Genomic DNA, 21,731 nt, shown 5'->3' on the forward strand with positions numbered 1-21,731 from the left:
CACATGGAAACAGTAAACATATTTGTGCAATCTTTGGGGGTCTGAAATAGATGTTGCTCAATCATATTAAAAATATACACATAATTTATTCAGAGAAATAACTGATGACATACAGTACGGACTTGAAGCTTTCTTTCAAGATGTTAAGATTTTCATTTCAGTACAGAGCAATATAGTAACAGAGGCTATTGAGTTATTTGTTGCATGTTGAAATCAATTTCAGATACTGATTGGTTCATGTTTAATAATTCCTGAATAATTATGTTAATAAAGAAATAGATTATATTTTGTTTTGGATCAGTCATCTGTGCTAGTGGTGTGCAGCAGACACACAAACACCTAAAGAGTTTAAATATATCTCTTATCCTGTCCAAAAACACCATAAACATTGCAGATAACGTAAAGTAAAAATTAATTTACAGACACATAACATAAAAACTAATCCTGTTTGACTGATTTGCTTCAAATCGGGTGACTTTAGGTCAGTGGTTTGCATGTGACTCATTTGAACAACGGTGTATAACATCCCTGATTGATACATTAAGAGATTTAAATACTGTATAACACTTGTTCAGTATGTTGTAACACTGTATTTTCTGATATAAACTATGATTAAGATTTTAATGACAATGATTAAAAATGCACAAGGTTGTAGTTTTTTCTGTATATATTATATCAGTTTCAGCAGTAAAAAGTTATATAAGCGCGTCAGTTACACTTTTACTGTTTGGACTGTAATTTGGTGACAGAGCATGTCATCGTGATGCAGAAAATAAAAACACAATGGATATCTTAATCCATTTCAGACATGTATAGAAGATGACGTTCAACCATTCTGCATGAAGTGATTTAGTAAAATTATTCAACCGAGAACCAGAAGAATACATTATGATCAACATGATAAGCAACTGATAATGCAGGAATCAGAAATGCTAATTATTATGTACAATGATTAATTGAACATAATCATTTGCATAAATGTGTCAAAGCATTTGATGTGTTCAAAAGAATAAGAACATTGCTTTTATTATGTGCTCAAGTGACTACATGGTGTGGAAGTTGCACCAAAGTGAATAAACACACTGTATTTTTAACATTCAATTTTATATTTGTCACTATAACCACACTCCCCAACGCCTCCAATCTCCTTCTCCTCCTCATCTTCATCCTCCTCCTCCTCGTCTGACCCCTCCGACTCCATCCACAGTTCATTCTGCTCGTCTCTACACCTCTTGGCTGTTCCTGAGAGACAGCATCTGACTCACGGCTCTGCTCTCGCTTTCTATCCCTGAGAAGACGGACAGCCTTGAGGATGTTGGAGCCGTTATCTGTCACAATGTCTTCTTCTATACCCCATGCATCTAATGTCTGATCAATGCAGCGAGCAGTGGTCTCCCCTGTGTGAGGTGCTCCAAGTGCTGCAGGTTAAGCAGGGCATGGTGATGGGCTCCGGGCGGATGGTAAAAACAAGCTGACACACCATAAAAGATGATGTTAATCCTCTCTTGCTCCAACCATCTACACATAGGCTCAGCTTCCTCGGTCCTTAATCATCTCTTTTCATTTCTGCTTTGCCGTATCCATCTTAGCCCCAATAAGGCTGTTAACTCTTGCAGCTCCAGGTGTTTTGAACTTTGGTTCGAGGGGTTCTCTGTGTTCTCCTTTACCTTATGCAAGGTTAGCCTCCTTGTGCGCGCTTCTCAAATGGACTTTCAAATTCATAGGATTTTTCCCTTTCATAAATTGTCCACATATTTTACCACCTTCCATTGCAAGGCACTTGCTCTTATCTGACACACATCATATTCAGAGTAATCCCAAATAGGACTCTGCCGCTTTCTTCCAGCTTTCGGTAACACCATGATGCCGTGGAATGACTGAATTTCTTGTTTGGGGGGGGGGGGGGTCAAAATAATTTTACCTCAAACTTGCGACTAGTGAACTTTCTAAAGTAGCAGTCGCTTCTCGGGTCGACATTAACACACTGACAAAATTATATTCAGAATTAAATATAAAAATATTTTTATACCCCTTTTTAATGTGTGATCACCAGATACCAACCTTTCGCGAACTTGCTTACACTCGTTCTCATGGAGGGGCTTTGTGTGTGTGTGTGTGTGTGTGTGTGTGAGAGAGAGAGAGAGAGAGAGAGAGAGGGACTCAGGGAAAGGAAATCAGCATGGGCAGCTTGTAGCAGGAAGTGGCTGGCAATGGAAGGTAGGTGGGACCTGCCACTCGGTGTCAGCCAATCAGTATCAACCAACGTGTACGCAACCAATCACATATAATTACAACAGCAGCCAAATGCTTCAGTAATGACGATTGATCGAGCGGTAAATTCAGAAATTGGTGATCGGAGTAATGAATATTTTTTTGCGTTGTAAGTTTGATTTTAATTGTTATCTTAAGTGAACAACAGTGTAACTTTGCCTACTTTAGTTTAATTGTTCAATGCAATCTAATTAGTTTTAGAAACGTAGTTTGTGTACAATGTTATATCATGTATAATTGTTGCTGTTAGTATGTTAGGGGGCTACCATTAACTTCAAATATTACGTTTGTTAGCGTGTTAACAGAGTCTACTGAATAATATAAAACAAATGATGTTTGACTGGAATTACAGAAGATACACATGCAACACTAACCATATATTTTTGTGACTTGGTCTTTGAGGAGATTGTCTGATATCTGAATAACTGTTCTGTGTTCCAGTTGAAGTTCTAATCATGTGAACGCAAAACATTTGGTTGTCTTTTTTTTATCTATACAAAATATAATGGAACTGTTCATCATTATTATAACGTTTAGGCCTGGTTTCACAGACAGAGATTAGATTAAGCCAGGATTAGGCCGTAGTTAAATTAGAACATTGAAGTAGCTTTTATAAGCATGCCTTAAAAGAACATTACTGTTCTAAATTCCCTATACATGTTTATAGTGGAAGGACTTTTATTATGAATGTGTGCCGCTAGTTGATGTGAGTTCCGCTATTCCGGTTTCACTTTCACTTTCACTAGCCGCTTACTCCGCCATTTCATCAGGTGTTAATGTGCGTGATTGGACGTAAGTTTATTTAATCATTCCTGATTATAAGTCAGCTATGTTTATTTAAATATTCAGCTTGTGTAATCGAACCTTACATTGTTTATAAGGTTGTAATATTTAAGATATACCGTGATTCAAATGTGTATGCTCGCTATTGTTAATCATCTCATGTTGATTAATGTATAGCGTGACAGTAGCAAGTTTTTAGTTCCATTACGTCTGTAATTCACATTTAGCAGATGCAAACTGATGTTTGTTTATTCTGTTTATTTGAGAAAGACCACATTTAACACTTTGTGGCCATAATTTGTACAATAGCCAGTCTAATTGGGGCAATGTTGTGCCATCTGCTGTGAACCCTAAAATACTTCAGATAAAGAGTTGAACAGTGTCCTGTCTCCTGTCACACTTCTTACCTGGATCAGCATCAACACCCCACCGATCTATTAGTCCCGTTCAATTACTGATGTGCATCTGGAGACAAAACCATGGCACTGACATATTTCTGGTTTGTTTATAATACCCAGTAGTTTCCAGATGCTGTCCTTTTGGGAAATTATTCTTCATGTGGTCCTGGAGGAGGGTGATGCTGCTTTATTAAATCTGTCTTTGGTTTGTTCCAAATTCAGACGTCTGGTGGATACAGGCTCGTTTCAAAAGAGGACACACTTCTGCTGGCTTGACACTATGTATTTTTCTTTTACATATTTGATTAGATGTTTAAAATGTGCCATACCATTCTTATTATTATATATTAGTCTGTTTCTCTTTTATTCCGAGGTCACTGTAGTTACCACACTGACCTTTATACGTACTTAAATAAGTATTAAAAATAATTATAAATTTATATAATTATTTATTTGTCTTGCTGCCGCTGGCAGACTCCTCTGATTTCCGCTTCCTTCTGACAGCTGCCGATTTTTCACCACACAAATCACAAATTGATAAGGAACTCTGTGTTTGTCTCTAGCTGCTGTGTAGGTTACAGTACAGGAACATGCATTTACTAGAGGCAAGCAGAAACTATGCTGACCATATCGAAGCTGACAGTCAGGATCAAATGTGCAGAAGTAATGGGGACATGCCCCTGACCAGTAATCCACTACATGAAACTGCTGACGGTGATCTTGTCTTGTTCTGCATCTGCTTTAGTGCAGTTTGTTTTATCCAGCTGTTCGCTGTCATCTTCAACCCTGCTCTCCTTACTGCTGCTCCCTTCTTCTACAGAAAACACACACATCTATGTCTGCAACCTTACTTGTGTTAACAGTATCTGAACTTGGACTGACAATACCTCACATTTTTAAAGTGCCCCTAATATACTATTTTACAATAGTTTTAGAGGTTTCCTACAACAAGTTAATATTCAAAAGTGTGAAGTGATCCAAATCTTCAGTGTTTTCCACAAGCCCTCTCTGCTCTGACTGGTCAGATGCCCGGTCCGTTGTTGAACTGATGCGATTTAAGTATTAAGAGTAAGAGTAATGATGTTCCCTTCATCTTCAAGGCTTTGAATGAAGTCCTGCAAGTAGTTCACAATCCGTGATTCTCTCTGCGCTTCACTGAACCCACCGCACTTGAGTATAATGTCCCAAAAACATCTATCCCTGATGTGTGGATTGAAGAGAAAGGAGGAGAGTCAGATGGACAGAATCACAGATACTACACCTGACAATGTCTTCCTTTCATCACATGTTAGGATCCTGTGTACCGCATGCTACGATTCTTTCAGAAAGCTCAAGCAAGGCTGTAGTGTCTGCAGACTCAATCTAAAGAAATAAAAACCAGGAGTAACACACACATACACTACACAGATGTATATACAAATCTGAATTGAGTTGAATTAGAAAACCTTGTCAATCAGATCTAGCAGGTCTGCATCTGTTATGTCAGCTCATCTTTATTAATCTCCCGGAAGAAATGAAATTGTAAATCCACTCCATGAAAAAGGTCCATCATGAGTAATGCTCACTGCCATTATTTCACCAGCTATCCTAAAGTACAACAACAATATAACATTACAATGAATGTAATATGGTGTATTTATTTATCAAAATGCTCCTCTCCAGAAGTAATTTTCTAGCTGAATACCAAGTTCATGGTCCCTGAATATGGATTTGATGAGAAACATGACATCTTGTTGACGAGCTGTTTGTGACGTCTCTGAAGTACGGCTGAAGCACTGATTGAGCGATTACATGTGACAGGATTAATGTCAGTAAATTGTCCTGTATCTGTTTACAGACCCTTTGGCATTCATTCATGTTTATTTGGCGCTGTAGCCCGTAACTGGTGTTAAAAACAGAGGAAGACGTGATCTTTCAAGTGTGCTGCATGCTGCCGCTTCACTTGACCTGAGGCACACTGCGTGATCGTCACTGCATTAGATAGAGAGCACCACAGTCAGATTTATTGGTGACATTTCAAAATAAGATGGACAGAATTCAAATCTAAGACTTTGTTTCTTATCAAAAGTAACAAAGCACAAAGCCTATTGTGGTTTTATGGATGAGAGAATAAACAAATGCACTGAATTTAGTAAAGAAGATGATGACTACATTTGATCAAACAGAGATGCATTCTTTTTTAGCTTTTGGCCGATGTAAAAAAGGCACTATAAATTAAACTTAATTGCATCTCTTGTGCTTGTTTTGCTTTTGTCCCGTTATGATGAAATCTTGGTTTTGTCTATCGTCAGCTCTGAAAGAATTCTATTTAGCTAAATAAAAATGACTACCAGCTCCTGAACACAGATCAATTGTAAGAAGTCCACATCCACAGACATCTGTGAAAGAGCGTGCTCCAACCGTGACTGAAGTCTCCCTCATATCTGCTCTAGAAGTATCTGTACCTGTACAAATAAAGACAGCAGTTCGCTCGGGAAAAGGAGCAGAAATGACACGACTAAAATAGTTCATACTCATGAGCTACTTCTTCTGCAAAGCTGACACTTGGTCGCTCATTGTTGTAATTTATTACAAATATTCACATTTATTCACACACAACAGAATAATAAAAAATTTAAGAGTTATACGTTTTGTGTGCTGTTTGCTTCAACTTTTTGACAGTTAAGCTTAACATACCCTTAAAAAATGGTTTTAAAAGCAAAAATCAAAAACTATACTAAATGTATGTATGTATGTGTACTGAACAGAAAGAGCAAAGAATCAATCATCAAAGTCAAGAACATTATCATTGACTTCAGTCTAGCAAGAGTTCAAGCTCTCTCAGAAACTCTGATTATAATCACTGAAGCTGTTCACACTGTCAAATTAATCTCTTACTTACATTGTGTGCACAGCTCTACATTGTTGTTCATGAAGAGAGAATTCACCAGAGAACAGCAAGCGTGCGTTCTGCCTCATATCTTCTTTTCTCTGGTAAAGTTCATTCAAGCTCCTCTTGTCTCAGAAATCTGAGGTGTCTGTCTGAAATCTGGTTCCGGGAGCAGCAGTATTTCGGCCGGGTCCCTCTGGTCTAGTTCTCCGAGTACGTGTCCAGTAGAGCCGTTTGTTCATCCGTCCCTGGAGTTATGACGCTCACACCTCGTCCAGACTGAAGACAGAAGAACCTGTGGATTATAATCAGTGATAGTGTCTACACTGAATGTGAAATCTCCAACAGCAAACAGATTCCTGTTCTATTTCTGACAGAGTCCGAGCTCTTTACAGGCCGCTTTGTCACTTCAAGCTGTTGCAGTCCCGTATGGACACGGTGATGCTACTTTTACACCAAATATACTTTAAAACAAACACCAGAGACCGCTTAGACTAATGTGTCACATGCTGGGAATGCTAACATAATATCTAAATATAAACCATAAATGCTTAAAAATCCCTTACTTCTGGATTCACGATCAGCAGAAGAATGACCTCTTGAGCCGGACGCTCGCGCCAGAAATCTGCTGCAGCTCTGTGATTGGACATAATGCTTCATTCTTTTCGGAGATGATCTCCCTGTGAATGACCTCTGACCTTCTTTCTGTACGATCTGAATTTCTGCGCTTTGAATTTTAGAAAATTTTATTTGATGTTCTGAATTTCTTCTTCGTTTTGAAAACTTTCAAAATTTTTAAAACCTGATATTTGCAGTCTAAGAATTCAGAACAAAAAATCTGTTTGAAAATACATGTCTATAAAACTTTACCTTAAAAAAATCCATTGTGTTAAATTTCAAATGGTAAATATTAAAGAAAAAAAAAAAATCCAGAATCCAATTCAAAACTGTTTTAAATCCCATATAATGTTCATTTTTTTTGTTAAATTACACTTTAGAATTCATATTTACACAATTCAAATTCAAATAGTTTTGTCAAAATTAGCTCCATACAATCCAACTTATGTGCATTTAGTGATGTAAATTTTCGATAATTTCCATGATCGATCGTCTTTTAAATTAACGATCAATTAATCAATAACCTTTATCCTGCGAAATGCTTCTGCAGCGGTATTATTATATGTGCAAAAGCTTCTCGAGAGAGAGAGAGAAAAAAACCTTCTCACCCGAATTAAAGGGGTTTTAGTCTGAATAAAATGTTAGTAGCAGGACTGTAAAATGAATAGTTGTGATTATAATAATTTAATAAAAAGAAGATCACTCTAGTGCTCCAATGAACCACATTGAAACTCTCTTTGAAATTAACTGGAACTCAGTGTATTAGACACTAGGGCTGAAAAACTAAATTAGAATTCTGTTCTTAAATATGATACATTTTCAAATTATATTGGAATTTAAAAGACATAATTTCAGTTGGAGGGAAAACCAGCTTTTGTCTTCTCTCCTGAGGACACAAGAGAGCACATCGAGTGAAATATTACTAATGCACGTTTCTGCAAAGCAATAAAATCACACGACTATCTTTGAAAAAAGTGCATGTTTAAAATAATGTTTATTAACCATATATAATTAATTACGTTGCTTAAACAATTAGAAACAAATCATTTCAAATTCATCAGCATTTTTGCATTAGAATAGTTTTTTTACAGCCTTATTAGACACATTTAAGAGGAAGATTTAAAGAATCAAACACAGCAAATATATGCTGCATATATGCATAGATGCTGATATTTACAGCGACATTCGAATGTTACAGAATCTGAGAAAGTGTGAATAATTCTAACAAAATAAGAGACAAAATTCATGATCATTTTTATTTAGTACAGACCTGAGTAAGATATTTTACATAAAAGATGTTTAAGTTTAAAAATAATAAAACTCCTCCAGCTCCTGCAGTTTCTTCAGTTTTCCAGCATCTTCTGTGTATCTGAACTCTTTCCAGCAGTGACTGTATGATTTTGAGATTCATCTTTTCACACTGAAGACAACTGAGGGACTCAAACACAACTATTACAGAAGATTCAAACATTCACTGATGCTCCTGAAGGAAACACAATACATTAAGACCCAACCAATGCCAAAATCAAAACCTGCGCTCTTGATTATCAGCATGGATTTTAGATGATAGCTGATAGTTCTAGTGATCGACTATCAGTGCTGATTAATCATCAAAACTGATCAATCAGTCAACCTCTATTATTCATTTCTTTTGAAACAGTGATCCAGAAATATATCAAAATAAGAACTCCAAAGCTCTTCAGATGATAAACCTGTGCTGGCGTTTTCATTTATTTTGGTGAATTTTAAGTCTATATTCTGTATTTAATTTCTAATTTAAATTGTGTTTTGATTCTTGATGTATGTTTTCATACATTGCCAATAAAAAAAATGATAATTTAAAAAAGTAAAATATTTCTGTGTGATCCTCAATATCACTGAAGCTCATTTCAAAATAAGAGTTTTGAAGTGTATTTAAATCAAGATACAGCAGGGCACACATTTCTCATGATGATATCAAGTGGAAAATGTACAAGTGATAAGTTGTCTATTTCTGAATTTAAGGATACACAGTTATGATGATCTATATTAAATCTGGACAGCTCAGGATATAACCCCATCACTGAAAATATCACATTGATTTACTTGGTTTTCAGTGCTGTATAAACAAATCAACTATTTTCTTAATGTCCTTTGGATAAAAAGTTATTTTGATGAATTAGTTTAGTTTCCTTGAAGCTTGTTTCTTCTGTTCATCAACACTGCTCCACACATTACACTTCCATGCATTCATTTAACTTCACATCACTGATTGCTGTAGCGGCTCTTATTCACCATCAGCTGATCCTGAGGAAACTGAACTGACGTCTAAATACTGAGAGTCTACAATAAAACACACAGACAGTCAGATATGAGTATGAGACATTACTGCTGTCACATCACATCAGCAGATCCAGCTCAGAAACACACAGTATATTCATATTACAGTCAGAGATATGAATCAGAGTATGTGAGCGGAGCGCGGAGTGGAGCGTGTGATTTTGACTGGAGCGAGGAGCGATCTTTTAAAAGTCGGAGCGTCGTGGTTTTCACTCGCTCCAAGAGCGCTCCAGCACCGCTCCGTCACGAGTACAATTCATTTATTTGTTTAATATAAGTTATGAACAGAAGTTGAAGTGTGTAATTTCACACATACTGAAATACTTTAGACGTGGAGTGAAGGTGGAGCGGTGTTTCTGATATCAGTGAGTGTGGAGTGGAGCGGAGCGGAGTGATAATTAAATGATCGGAGCGCGGAGGAGAAATTGTTGACGCTCCACTCCGCTCACATACTCTGATCTGATGAACAACTGATCATAGATTAATAACAGTGAATGATCAACAACTCTCTCTTTATCATTTACACACAGAGACACTGGAGGAGATGAACATATTCATGTATTCATAGATCATCACAGAATTAAACAGTTTAAAGAACAGAAACTAAAGTGGAGCTGAATTGTTATCTTATATTCTCCAAATATGTCTGTTACTAAACTTTGGCCATTTTAAAAGATTTAAATAATAATATACTCACAGTAGTATAATCTCTCCAGTTTATAACGTGGATCATCTTTCAGATCAGAGAGTAACTTCACTCCTGATTCTTCTAGATTATTCAGAGACAGATCCAGTTCTCTCAGGTGTGAGGGGTTTGATCTCAGAGCTGAAGCCAGAGCAGAACAACCTTCATCTGTGACGTCACAATCTCTCAACCTGTAGAGAACAATGACACAGTGTTAATTGTAGTTGAAGTGTGTGTAGTTTGTTATTGACTCTGGTCTCAGAGCAGGAGAGGAGATATAATGACAAGCATTGCCACAAACTGCTGCTGATAGAATGAGATTTCTGCATGTTGATGCTCAATGCTGCTGTTTGAAACTGTCATGTGCTTCAGGACTGAACAGACACACAGAACTGAATGTGAGATATTGTTTCATAGTGATATAAGGGCAGATCTGTCTGGAGAAACAGTCTCTTGCTCCTCTAATTACGATTTACGGTTTACCTGAAAATGAAGATTAAAAATCATCAATATCCCACAGACTTACATTAACGAAATGTTCAGATGAGCCAAGACTATTCAAACTCCAACTGTCAAAATTCAAATGTAAACAAACTGAAGGTCTTTAGACTCCATTTAGCTGCCATTCTATGTTCTATTTCTAGACAATTCAAACTCATTTAACCTTCCATTCTGTCTAATATTTCTAATCTATCAATCATCTATATGGGGCAGTCGTGGTCTAATGGTCAGAGAGTCTGACTTGTGACCCACAGACAGGGATGTACTGGTCATCAGGAGTAAAGTGATCAACAACACAAGTGTCTTGATCCATTCAGATGTGACACAGAATTGTGTTTTACAGTCGTGTGATATGAGAACATTAAAGCTTCTGTAGTGATGCTGGCTGAAAACACACACCACAATCTAAACTTCATGACGAAGTCAATTCATCACCATAGTAATTTAACTTGCAGTTATTAACACTGTACAATAGAGCTGTATTTATTATAAATGTTACTGTTACTAGCCTTCTTAAATATTAAATATTACCAGTAAATAAGTTCTTAAAGGACAGTTCACCCAAAAATGAAAATTGTCATTTTCTCAAAATCAAATTTCAAGCCTGTTTGAATTTCTTTCTTCTGTGGAACATAAAAGAAGATAATTTCAGAAATTCAATAAATTTTTGTCTATACAGAAATCAAGGGTAAGCAAAATGGTTTGGTCATGTTCTACAAAATATCTGTTGTGTTCTACAGAAGAAACTAATTCACACAGGTTTGGATTGACATGAGGGTGAGGAAATGATGACAGAATTTATTTCTCAATAGATTTCCTGCATTCTAGCTCAAAATCAATGCTTTACTGTCAAGTGCATTTCTATGTGACACAAATACATTATTAAGTTTGTTATATTTGTCATGAATTCAGTAATATCTATTATTATTTACTCCAATTAAAGGCCCTGTCACCCAGTAAAACATTCATGGAGGAACTCGTGGGTCAGATGGACTGGATTTGTCCAGAGCTGAATTTTAACACCAGTCCAGCCCTGACCACAGGTCACAGGTTTGAGTGATCTTACCACAATATCTCCAGTTTACAGTGAGGATCCTCCAGTACAGCACAGAGACGCTTCACTCCCAAATCTCTTATTTTATTCCCTGACAGATTCAGTTCTCTCAGGTGTGAGGGGTTTGATCTCAGAGTTGAAGTCAAAGCAGAACAACCTTCATCTGTGACGCCACAATAACTCAACCTGTAGAGAACAATGACACACTCTTCACTCTCTCAGATCAGATCAGTTTAGCTGTGAATCCATTAGTAAAGAGAAATAACAAATCAATGTGTGATGAATCACTGGACTGAGATTTAAAATGTCAAAGAAAAGAAAAAAACATGATCATAAATCATTTAAAGCCTCATTCAAAAAGAAAGTAAAAATTCTTTATTACACTGTCAGGAATTTTAACCAAATACAGTTATGTGATCAGCTAGAGAAAAAGAAGAAGGAAGATCTGACCACGCCCCCAGGACTCATTATTAAAAATATGTATTTTAGCACATTAAAAGATATATCTTATATTGTAAAAATACATAGTTTCCTGTAAAAAATAAAAAGCAGAATTTAATAATCATGACAACAATATAATAATATATTTGTGGCAAGTGGGGCGGGGCCGAGGGACGTGGGAACAAGGAGTGAGGCCGGCAATGATTGGGAAATCAGTGACACCTGCGACCCACCGCCGGTCTCGAGTCCCACGTAGGAGATGGAAGGATATAAAACTGGAGCGACGACAGTGAAGGACGAGAGAGGACCAGGCCTGGGCTTTTAGTTGTGTCTTTGTTTTATTTTGTGCTCATCAGTCGTCCGTGAGGGGCTGGTGCGCTGTTTTGTTTATTTTGAATTATTAAAGCTTCGTTTGATTGTCCGCCGGTTCCCACCTCCTTCTTCCCGATGACTAGGAAGTCTTTTATCATTACAGTGGTGCCGAAACCCGGGCGAAGGAGGGACGCGCTGCTGAAGATCCCTCGCCACTGTGGTGAATCCGCGGTGCCACAGAGCAGGCGAGGAGGATGCCGCCATGGACGCTCGAGGCGGTGGACTGGAGCGAGTTGCCAGGGACGGACGAGCTCGCTGCCGACCACCCACCATATGGAGGGGCGGCTGCCGTCTGTGAGGGAGCGGAGGAGTCTGCGCCGTTCGCCAGGGGGCCGGAGCCTGCTGCCTCCATGAAGGTATCCGGAGGAGCAGGGAACGGGGGACTCCTGCCGGCTGCCCAAAACCGGAGGAGCCGTCGCCGTCCACCGGGCGGCGGAGGGGTGTCGTGCCTTCCAACGAGGGCCGTCCAGTGCCACTGCCAGGCACCGCGGAGGAGATCGCCCAGCCGGTGGAGGGCCGAGCAGCAGTGCGCCTGGGAACCGGAATTTTTTTTTTTTTCTCTCTCCCCTCTCTCGTCTCTGTCGCTCCTCCTTCCATCTCCTTTTCTCTCACCTCGTCTGTCCTACCCCCAGGTTACAGGTTACCGCCTCCTTCTTCCCGATGACTAGGAAGTCTTTTATCATTACAGTATTATAATAAAGTACTATAATATATTACAGTGAAGTATAGAATTGTTATTATTATTAAAGTACCTGCCAAAAGTTTGGAAACATTAAAATTATTAATGTTTTTTTAAATAACTATCTTCTGCTCATCAGGACTGAATTTATTTAATCAAAATAAAGTAAAAATAAATAAATATTGTGAAATATTTTTCGAAAAAAGTTTTCAAATTTAATATATTAGCAAATGTAATGTTATTCCTGTGATTCTGCAAAGCAGATTGTTCTTCATCATTATTCCAGTTTTCAGTGTCACATGATCTTTTAGGAATCATTACAACTTATTTTACTCTCAAGAAACATTTCTGATTATTATCAATGTTGAAAACAATTTTGCTGCTTCATATTTTGTGTTGAAATGATGATGCACTTTATTTTTTGATAAATATAAAGTTTAATGAACAGCATTTATTTGCATTTATCAAATATATTAATTAAATTGGTTAATGCATTTATTAAATAGAAATAATTTTAAGTGTCTTCACTCATTTTTTGTCACTTTCATGAATGATGAATAAAATTATTAATTTCTCTCTCTTTTTTTAAATCTTATACAAATGTTTGAGTCGTATCATTGTTGCCACAAAACTATTAAGCAGCAAAACGGTTTTTAACATTGATAATTATCAGAAATGTTTCTTGAGCAGAAAATCAGCATGATTTCTGAAGGATTATGTGACACTGAAACTTCTTTGTAAACAGTTTTATAAATGTTTCTAATGATGAATGTTGTGTTGTGCCAAAAAATGCCTTGACCCCCCATTTGACCCCCCACCCTCTTCCTGATTTATATATATATATATATATATATATATATATATCCGGGATAAAGATTCCGGGATAAAGATTAAAAAATGTTTCTCTTCAAACTATGCAGAACAATAATAAATAATTATTTCAACATTTATTCATACACTGAACCGAGAACTGTTTTCTGTCGGAGTCATCCGATTCGAGAACCGAGTAGCTGATGATACTGCGCATACCGACACACAGAGCATCTGAACCGAACTGATTCTTTTGGTGATTGATTCTGAACTGATTCTGTGCTAATGTTATGAGCGCGGGTAAACCGAAGGCTTTAATGAAGGGCAATCATCGCCAATGGCATTACATCGAGCGCAAAAGAACCGGTGAACCGTTTTTTTTTTTTTAACTGGTTTATTTGATCGAACTGTCCGAAAGAACCGGTTCACTTGAGGACCTGCTCCTTCGCCCCTTGAGTGCCCTTTTGTCAAAGCAAAATTTCCTCAAATTTTTTTTGTAATAACATTCCCTTTTGTGAATGCCTGCCCACGCCCAATCATAATATTAGTACAATTTATTAATAATAATTTAGCTGTAAATAAAATGACCAACATGATGACCTTTCACCTGACGACGATGACCTCATCTGACCGGGACGATTCGTCACGCCGCACGCGCATTTTTTAATTGCTAGAGGATATTTTCAAAACCGTGGCAGCTGGTAAGTGGTGTTTCATTCTCAGCGAAGTGATTTTGATGTTTATTTACGTATTATTATTTTACAAGAACGATGTGATGTGAGAACATTCAGATATGTTGTTTATATTGCTGTGTGTAGCCTGTAGTGTAGAAGTAACACTAGCGTGCTGTTTGAGGGAGAAAAGTTTCACAGGCATTGAGGGGTCTTGTCTTTTTTATGTTATTTGACTAAACTATTATTATATTACAGAACTTATTTATTTTTTAACACATAGATTGCCTTAAAAATAATTATCACAACACTGGTAAGGCTTATTCAAATTTTCTCATTCTTTGAATTATCATTATAAAAATAAAAACAATTCAGAAATGAATTAAAATATAATTATATTTTAAATGTGACGCAAATATTTTTTTTCTACAATAGCAACAGTGTTTACAACAGCAAGACCACTTTAGCCTGTAAACTCAATAATATCTCTCTGGAAATAAATGTAAGAATATCAGTGTCAATAAAAAAATGCATAATATACCTGACATCAAAGTGCAGTGTGAAGGATATGAATAACAAATGTAGCCTGTCATTTGTTTACATTGCAAAGGTGTTCAATTTTAGACAACAACAAATACAACAGTAATAATAATATTAATCACTATGTTCCAGTGTATCAGGTTTTTTTAATGTTTTGTATCAATATTTAAGGTGGACTTATTGATTAGGTGCAAGAGTAGTAGTGATGGTTAAAATAATCGATTAATGCTGAAATAGTAAATTGAGCCTTGTTCCTAGATGGACAGAGAGTGGAAAGTAATAGATCAAATGAGGAGATGGAGATAGAGGAAGAAAAAGAGGGAAATGTAGAAGCACAAGTGACTGAAAGAGAGCAGGGAACAGCAAGCCAAGAGACAGAGGATGGTGAGAAAGAGGAAAATGTAGGGGCACAAGTGACAAAAAGAGAGCAGGTAAAAGCAAACCAGGAGACAGAGGCTGGTGAGAAAGAGGAAAATGTAGAGGAACAAGTGTTTTCTATAGTTTTTACTATAACCACTGTTCTTAATTATTCTGTAGAACAGAGAAGAAAAAGGCATCAGGTTGGGACAATTTAAGCCATTTCAGTTTCTAATCCCAGAGTTATTATTATTTTAAACTTAAAATTGTCTTCTCTATTGTTTCTTTTTCAAAACTGCATCAAAGCATTTGCTGCTGTATCAATACATAATCATCCATATCGATACGCGAATCAGCAGGGAATGCATCAAAATATATTGCTGTATTGATATTTTGAACAGCGCCATTTAAAGCCTTGTTCCATGTGCCCCTTTTATACTTTGAACACCTGCCCCTCCAAAGGTCTCTGCGCGGCCCTGCTCAGAGGGAGTGTCAGCCACATTAAAAAAGTTAACAGCTTAAGTCATTTGTGGATTAATGCGTATTGGAGACGTGAACCGTTTCAAACGATTCAGTTCGTTTTGGTGAACTGGTTCAAAAAGATCCGGTTATATCGAATGATTCGTTCGCGAACCGGATATCACAAACTGCAGTGTTTTGAAATCTCACAACAGACACGGAAGAGAAGACAATGCTGAATAAAGTTGTAGTTTTTGCTGTTTTGGACCAAAATGTATTTTCGATGCTTCAACAAATTCTAACTGACCCTCTGATGTCACATGGACTACTTTGATGATGTTTTTCTTACCTTTCTGGACATGGACAGTATACCGTAAACACAGTTTCAATGGAGGGACTGAGAGCTGAACGGAGGACTCACGGGTTTGGAACGACATGAGGGTGAGTTATTAATGACATAATTTTTTGGATGAACCCACCCTTTAAAGTTTGAGCATATTGTTTGCAAACTGCAATTGATCAATTAAAAACAAAGTAGTTGATATGCTGTGTTGTTTTTGTTGTTTAGTAGCAGTAATATGCAGGTATTAGCCGTGTACACTGTATTTTTTGTTGGTTTTCATGAGACCCCCCTTGAAATGACCAGGACCCCCCCCATTGCCCCCCCAATCAAAATTGTCTGGAGCCGCCACTGATTCTGATTATCATTAACGGTTGCGCTCTACGATTAATTTAATTTACATGTAATATAAAAGTACATGTGACGAAGATGTTTTATCAACAGCTTTAAGTCTAAAGTGCAGTATATACGTCACCGTCTGAATCCGTTCACTCCTGCTGTACACTATGTAGGGATTAGTGAACGAGTGAACGATTTCAGACACAGCTATTGTGTTTTCTGGCTTTCTGGGTGATTTGTTTTTCACTTCACAAATATTTTACAGTGTGTCATGTATAATCTTACCACAGTGTCTCCAGTTTACAGTGAGGATCCTCCAGTCCAGCACAGAGACACTTCACTCCTGAATCTCTTATTTTATTCAGAGACAGATCCAGTTGTCTCAGGTGTGAGGGGTTTGATCTCAGAGCTGAAGTCAGAGCAGAACAACCTTCATCTGTGATGCCACAATGTCTCAACCTGTAGAGAACAATGACACACTCTTCACTCTCTCAGATCAGATCAGTTTAGCTGTGAATCCATTAGTAAAGAGAAAGAACAAATCAATGTGTGATGAATCACTGGACTGAGATTTAAAATGTCAAAGAACAAAAAAGAAAAAAAAAACATGATCATAAATCATTAAAGCATCATAAAAAAGTAAAAATTCTTTATTACACTGTCAGGATTTTTTTAACCAAATACAGTTATGTGATCAGCTAGAGACAAAAAATAAGGAAAATCTGACCACGCCCACAAGCCACGCCCCCAGCACTCATTATGAAAAATATATATTTTAGCACATTAAAAGATATATCTTATATTGTAAAAATACATACTGTCCTGTAAAAAATAAAAAGCAGAATTTAATAATCATGACAAAAATATTATAATATATAATAATAAAGTACTATAATATATTATAGTGAAGTATATAGAATTGTTATTATTATTAAAGTACCTGCCAAAAGTTTGGAAACATTACAATTATTAATGATTTTGAAATATTTTTTATCAAAATAAAGTCTTTTTTTTATTTTATTACAAATACTAAAAAAAAAAAATTTTTTTAATATAATATAAAATAATTATAGCACAACCATTGTGAATTTTATGACAGCACTACCAATCTCAGATTCTCACCATCATTCATCAAAAGTCTTTAACTGTCCTGCAGATGTAGCTCGTGCAGAGCCCCTCAGGACTATTCCGTCCGTTATGTTTATAGAGTGAGAATCATACCAAAACCTCACACACACGATGAGCGGACAACAGGTGAGTTTGCAGTCGTTGCTGGTGAAAAATCACCCTGAAGGGGTTGTTATTCGCTATAACAACAGCCTCGCTATACATTATCCTTTACACATCACCCTACCCACTACAGACATTACTGGAGTTTAGTTAACATTTGATTATTCACCAGCAACGACTGCAAACTCAACTGTCGGCCGCTCATCGTGTTCAAAACGTCCCCCACGCTAGCGTTTCTTCTTCTATTTCCATGTCCATGGCGGCGCCTAGCAAGTCGGTAACAGGTAATCTGAAGGCATTTGTGTGTGGATCAGCAAGCGGAAAATTAGTGCCTAAAGTCACGTCACAGTTTTTCCTACTTGTAGAATTTTTTTTGTACTTGAAGGTTTTTTTTTTTTAGTTGGAGGATTTTTTTCATTGAAGAAATACGTTTGTTTGTATATGTAAAACATACTGTATTTGTTTGATACGTAAGTTTTTTATTTGCAGAAGAAAAAGCATTAGTTTGTGAGTGATGTTTTTTATTTGCAAACCACACTGAGTTTGTTTGTGAATCATTGGGTGTGAGTAAAACAGGTTTTGTGTGTGTGAGAGGTTTTGGCATGATTCTCACTCTATAGATATTTCCTTTCACAGTTTATTTAGGAAATAGCTAAAGACTATTTGTGCGATTTCAATCATCATGCAGATCGCCTACACTGTGAGATATTATTCATACTTGCAGTTAGTAATTACACCTCAGTGTACTGCAGTGCTTTACAAAACAGTAGGTAATAACATATTCTTTCTATGATTCAATTGATTATAAACAGATGGTGTCTTTTAGTGTCCTTCCTTGTGTCTCTTCCTAAAACCCCTACACCTGCTCCTAATCACACTGAAGCTGCTGATCAGTAAAGCTGTTCTTGAAGCTGCAGGAAGAGACTCACGCTTCTGAGTTTGGGAACAATATGAGCTGCATGTGATTGATTCTCCAGAACATCTGATCTACTTGTACTCGGGTCGGTTGCCTCAAAAGCCCACAGTTCTTACTCTCTCACTTATCTGACTGGTTTCTTTAGTAATTTTGTCTGCTAACAGTCAAGCCTTTGCTAACAAGACGAGCTATTAGCACTTAGTGTAACAGAATCCATTTAAAGGTGTTGCTAATGCAGAAACAGCTTTAACATGAACACAGAAGTCCACACATGAACAAGTAACAAAGACACACAATGTTTTACTTTCTGTATCTCTGTATCTTGATACAACTATTGTGTTTTCTGGCTTTCTGGGTGATTTGTTTTTCACTTCACAAATATTTTACAGTGTCATATATAATCTTACCACAGTTTCTCCAGTTTACAGTGAGGATCCTCCAGTCCAGCACAGAGATGCTTCACTCCCAAATCTCTTATTTTATTCCCAGACAGATTCAGTTCTCTCAGGTGTGAGGGGTTTGATCTCAGAGCTGAAGTCAGAGCAGAACAACCTTTATCTGTGACGTCACAATAACTCAACCTGTAGAGAACAATGACACACTCTTCACTCTCTCAGATCAGATCAGTTTAGCTGTGAATCCATTAGTAAAGAGAAAGAACAAAGACAAATAAACATGTTTGATGGATCACTGGACTGAGATCTAAAATGTCAAAAAACAAAAACGTGAGTCTGATTTAAGATAAATAATATTCCTTTGTTGCACAATATTACTTTAAAGGGGTCATGATCTTTTGACATAAGGACACTGTACTATAAAACATCCTGTAAGTTTCAGAAACACAAAACTGAGTCGCTGCTTTTATTGAAGCCAGACTGACGAAACAACAGCTTGTGTGATGATCAGCTTGACAACATTATAAGTGGATCTCAGAGAATGGTACAAAATAAAAAACTGAGGCAGTTCATGATGCCTTTAAAAATGACAATTACTTAAATTCCTTTTTTATAATAATATATGAATAAATAAATAATTTATTCATATGCCACTTCTATGTTTTTGAATCTAACGTTGTCACTGATTTGATATAAAACACATCTAAATACTGAGCACTAAACTCTGGACAACATCTGCAGCGCTGAAGATTTCTGAGCTTTAACTGTGATTTTCTTCATGTTTTAACAGTGAAGTGATTGTTCTCAGTGATACTTACTGAACTGATCTGGATTCTTTAATCACAGGCAGCAGCTTCTGAAGAACTTTCATATTTTCAGGATTATTCTTTCCTTTAACAAATTTATCAAGACGAAACTCATTCAGTTCCTCTTCTGATGTCAACAACACAAAAGCTACAGCTGACCACTGAGATGAGGAGAGTTTGGTTTCCTTTATTCTTCCAGATGTCAGATACTGTTGTATTTCCTTCACTAGTGAATGATCACCCAGTTCATTCAGACAGTGGAACAGATTGATGGATTTCTCTGGAGAGTCAATGGTCCTGATCTTCTTCTTGATGTACTCAACTGTTTTCTCATTGCTGTCAGAGCTGCTTCTTTTCAGTGTCATTATTTGTTGTAGGAGAATCTGATGAGACTCCACTGACAAACCCAGAAGGAACCGCAGGAAAAGATCCAGATGTCCATTTTTACTCTCAAGAGTCTCATCCACAGCTCTCTGATGAAGTTCAGATAATGAAACATGTTCTGATGAACTGAGCTGAAACCGGTCCTTCACTTTAGACCTTAATTTATGTTTGGTGATTGGCTCAAACACATTTTTGTTTGTGTGGTTTGTCCAGGAGAGGTGAACATATAGAGCTGCTAGATGTTCCTGAATGCTCAGATGAACAAAGCAGAAGACTTTCCCCTGATACAAGCCCAACTCCTCTCTGAAGATCTGAGTGCACAATCCTGAGTACACTGATGCTTCTGTCACATCAATGCCACACTCTCTCAGGTCTTCCTCATAGAAGATCAGGTTTCCTTTCACAAGCTGCTGAAAAGCCACTTTCCCCAGTTTGAGGATCATGTCTTCATCTGTCACCTTCTTCTCATAGTCCTTCTCATGTTTGATGTTGGTCTGAAGGATCAGGAAGTGTGTGTACATCTGAGTGAGAGTCTTGGGAATCTCTCCTCTCTTACCTCGACTCAACATCTTCTCCAGAACAGCGGCTGAGATCCAGCAGAAGACTGGGATGTGGCACATGATGTAGAGGCTCCTTGATGACTTCAGGTGTGAGATGATCCTGTCGGCCAGACTCTGATCACTGATTCTCTTCCTGAAGTATTCCTCCTTCTGTGGCTCATTGAAGCCTCGTACCTCTGTCACTCGATGGACACACTCAGAGGGGACGAGATCAGCTGCTGCTGGTCTGGAGGTGATCCAGATGAGAGCAGAGGGAAGCAGATTCCCCACAATGAGGTTCATCAGCAGCTCGTCCACTGTGGCTGATTCAGATATATTACACAGTTTCACTTCACTCTTAAAGTCCAGAGACAGACGACACTCATCCAGACCATCAAAGATGAACAACACTTTACATTCATTACTGGATTTTTCCATTTCTTTAGTTTCAGGGAAAAAGACATGAAGAAGATCTGTAAGACTGAGTGTTTTGTCCTTCATCAGGTTGATTTCTCTGAAAGGAAGTGGAAATATGAGCTGGACGTCCTGATTCTCTTTCCCTTCAGCCCAGTCCAGGATCAACTTCTGCACAGAGACTGTTTTTCCAATGCCAGCGACTCCCTTTGTCAGCACAGTTCTAATGGCTTTGTCTTTTCCAGGTAAAGGTCTAAAGATGTCACTGCATTTGATGGCTGTGTCCTCTGTTGCTGCTCTCCTGGATTGTGTCTCAATCTGTCTCACCTCATGTTCATTACTGATCTCTCCACTCTCACTCTCTGTGATGTAGAGCTCTGTGTAGATCTCATTCAGGAGTGTTGGGTTTCTCTGCGTCGCTGTTCCCTCATACAGACGCTCAAACTTCTTCAGCAGATTTGATCTAAACCTGTTGAGGACTTCATGCCTGGAAAATTAACATACTGCATTATTAAATAAGCTAATGAGCACAGTGTCTTTT

At 37.5% G+C, this 21,731-nt stretch overlaps 1 protein-coding gene across 4 annotated transcripts in view; it reads right to left on the reverse strand.

Annotated features, from left to right (window-relative positions):
* The window catches only part of LOC132095595 (NACHT, LRR and PYD domains-containing protein 12-like), a 594,505-nt gene that overhangs the window by 569,971 nt on the left and 2,803 nt on the right, over positions 1-21,731 (reverse strand). Inside the window, exons 4-9 of one of the 4 annotated variants that reach the window (XM_059500736.1) lie at positions 19,866-21,677; positions 19,060-19,233; positions 16,792-16,965; positions 11,511-11,684; positions 9,956-10,134; positions 8,923-9,261 (exon numbers count right to left, since the gene is read on the reverse strand). The exons of 1 other annotated variant lie outside the window; for it this stretch is intronic. In XM_059500736.1, coding sequence (XP_059356719.1) covers positions 9,206-9,261; positions 9,956-10,134; positions 11,511-11,684; positions 16,792-16,965; positions 19,060-19,233; positions 19,866-21,677 — 2,569 coding nt within the window. In that variant the 3' untranslated portion in view covers positions 8,923-9,205. Of the gene's footprint in view, positions 1-8,922; positions 9,262-9,955; positions 10,135-11,510; positions 11,685-16,791; positions 16,966-19,059; positions 19,234-19,865; positions 21,678-21,731 lie in introns of those variants that run through there. 2 more of the 4 variants (XM_059500735.1, XM_059500733.1) reach the window with 2 other exon arrangements.

This window comes from Carassius carassius, chromosome 19 (assembly GCF_963082965.1).
Source record: "Carassius carassius chromosome 19, fCarCar2.1, whole genome shotgun sequence".
NCBI lineage: Eukaryota > Metazoa > Chordata > Actinopteri > Cypriniformes > Cyprinidae > Carassius > Carassius carassius.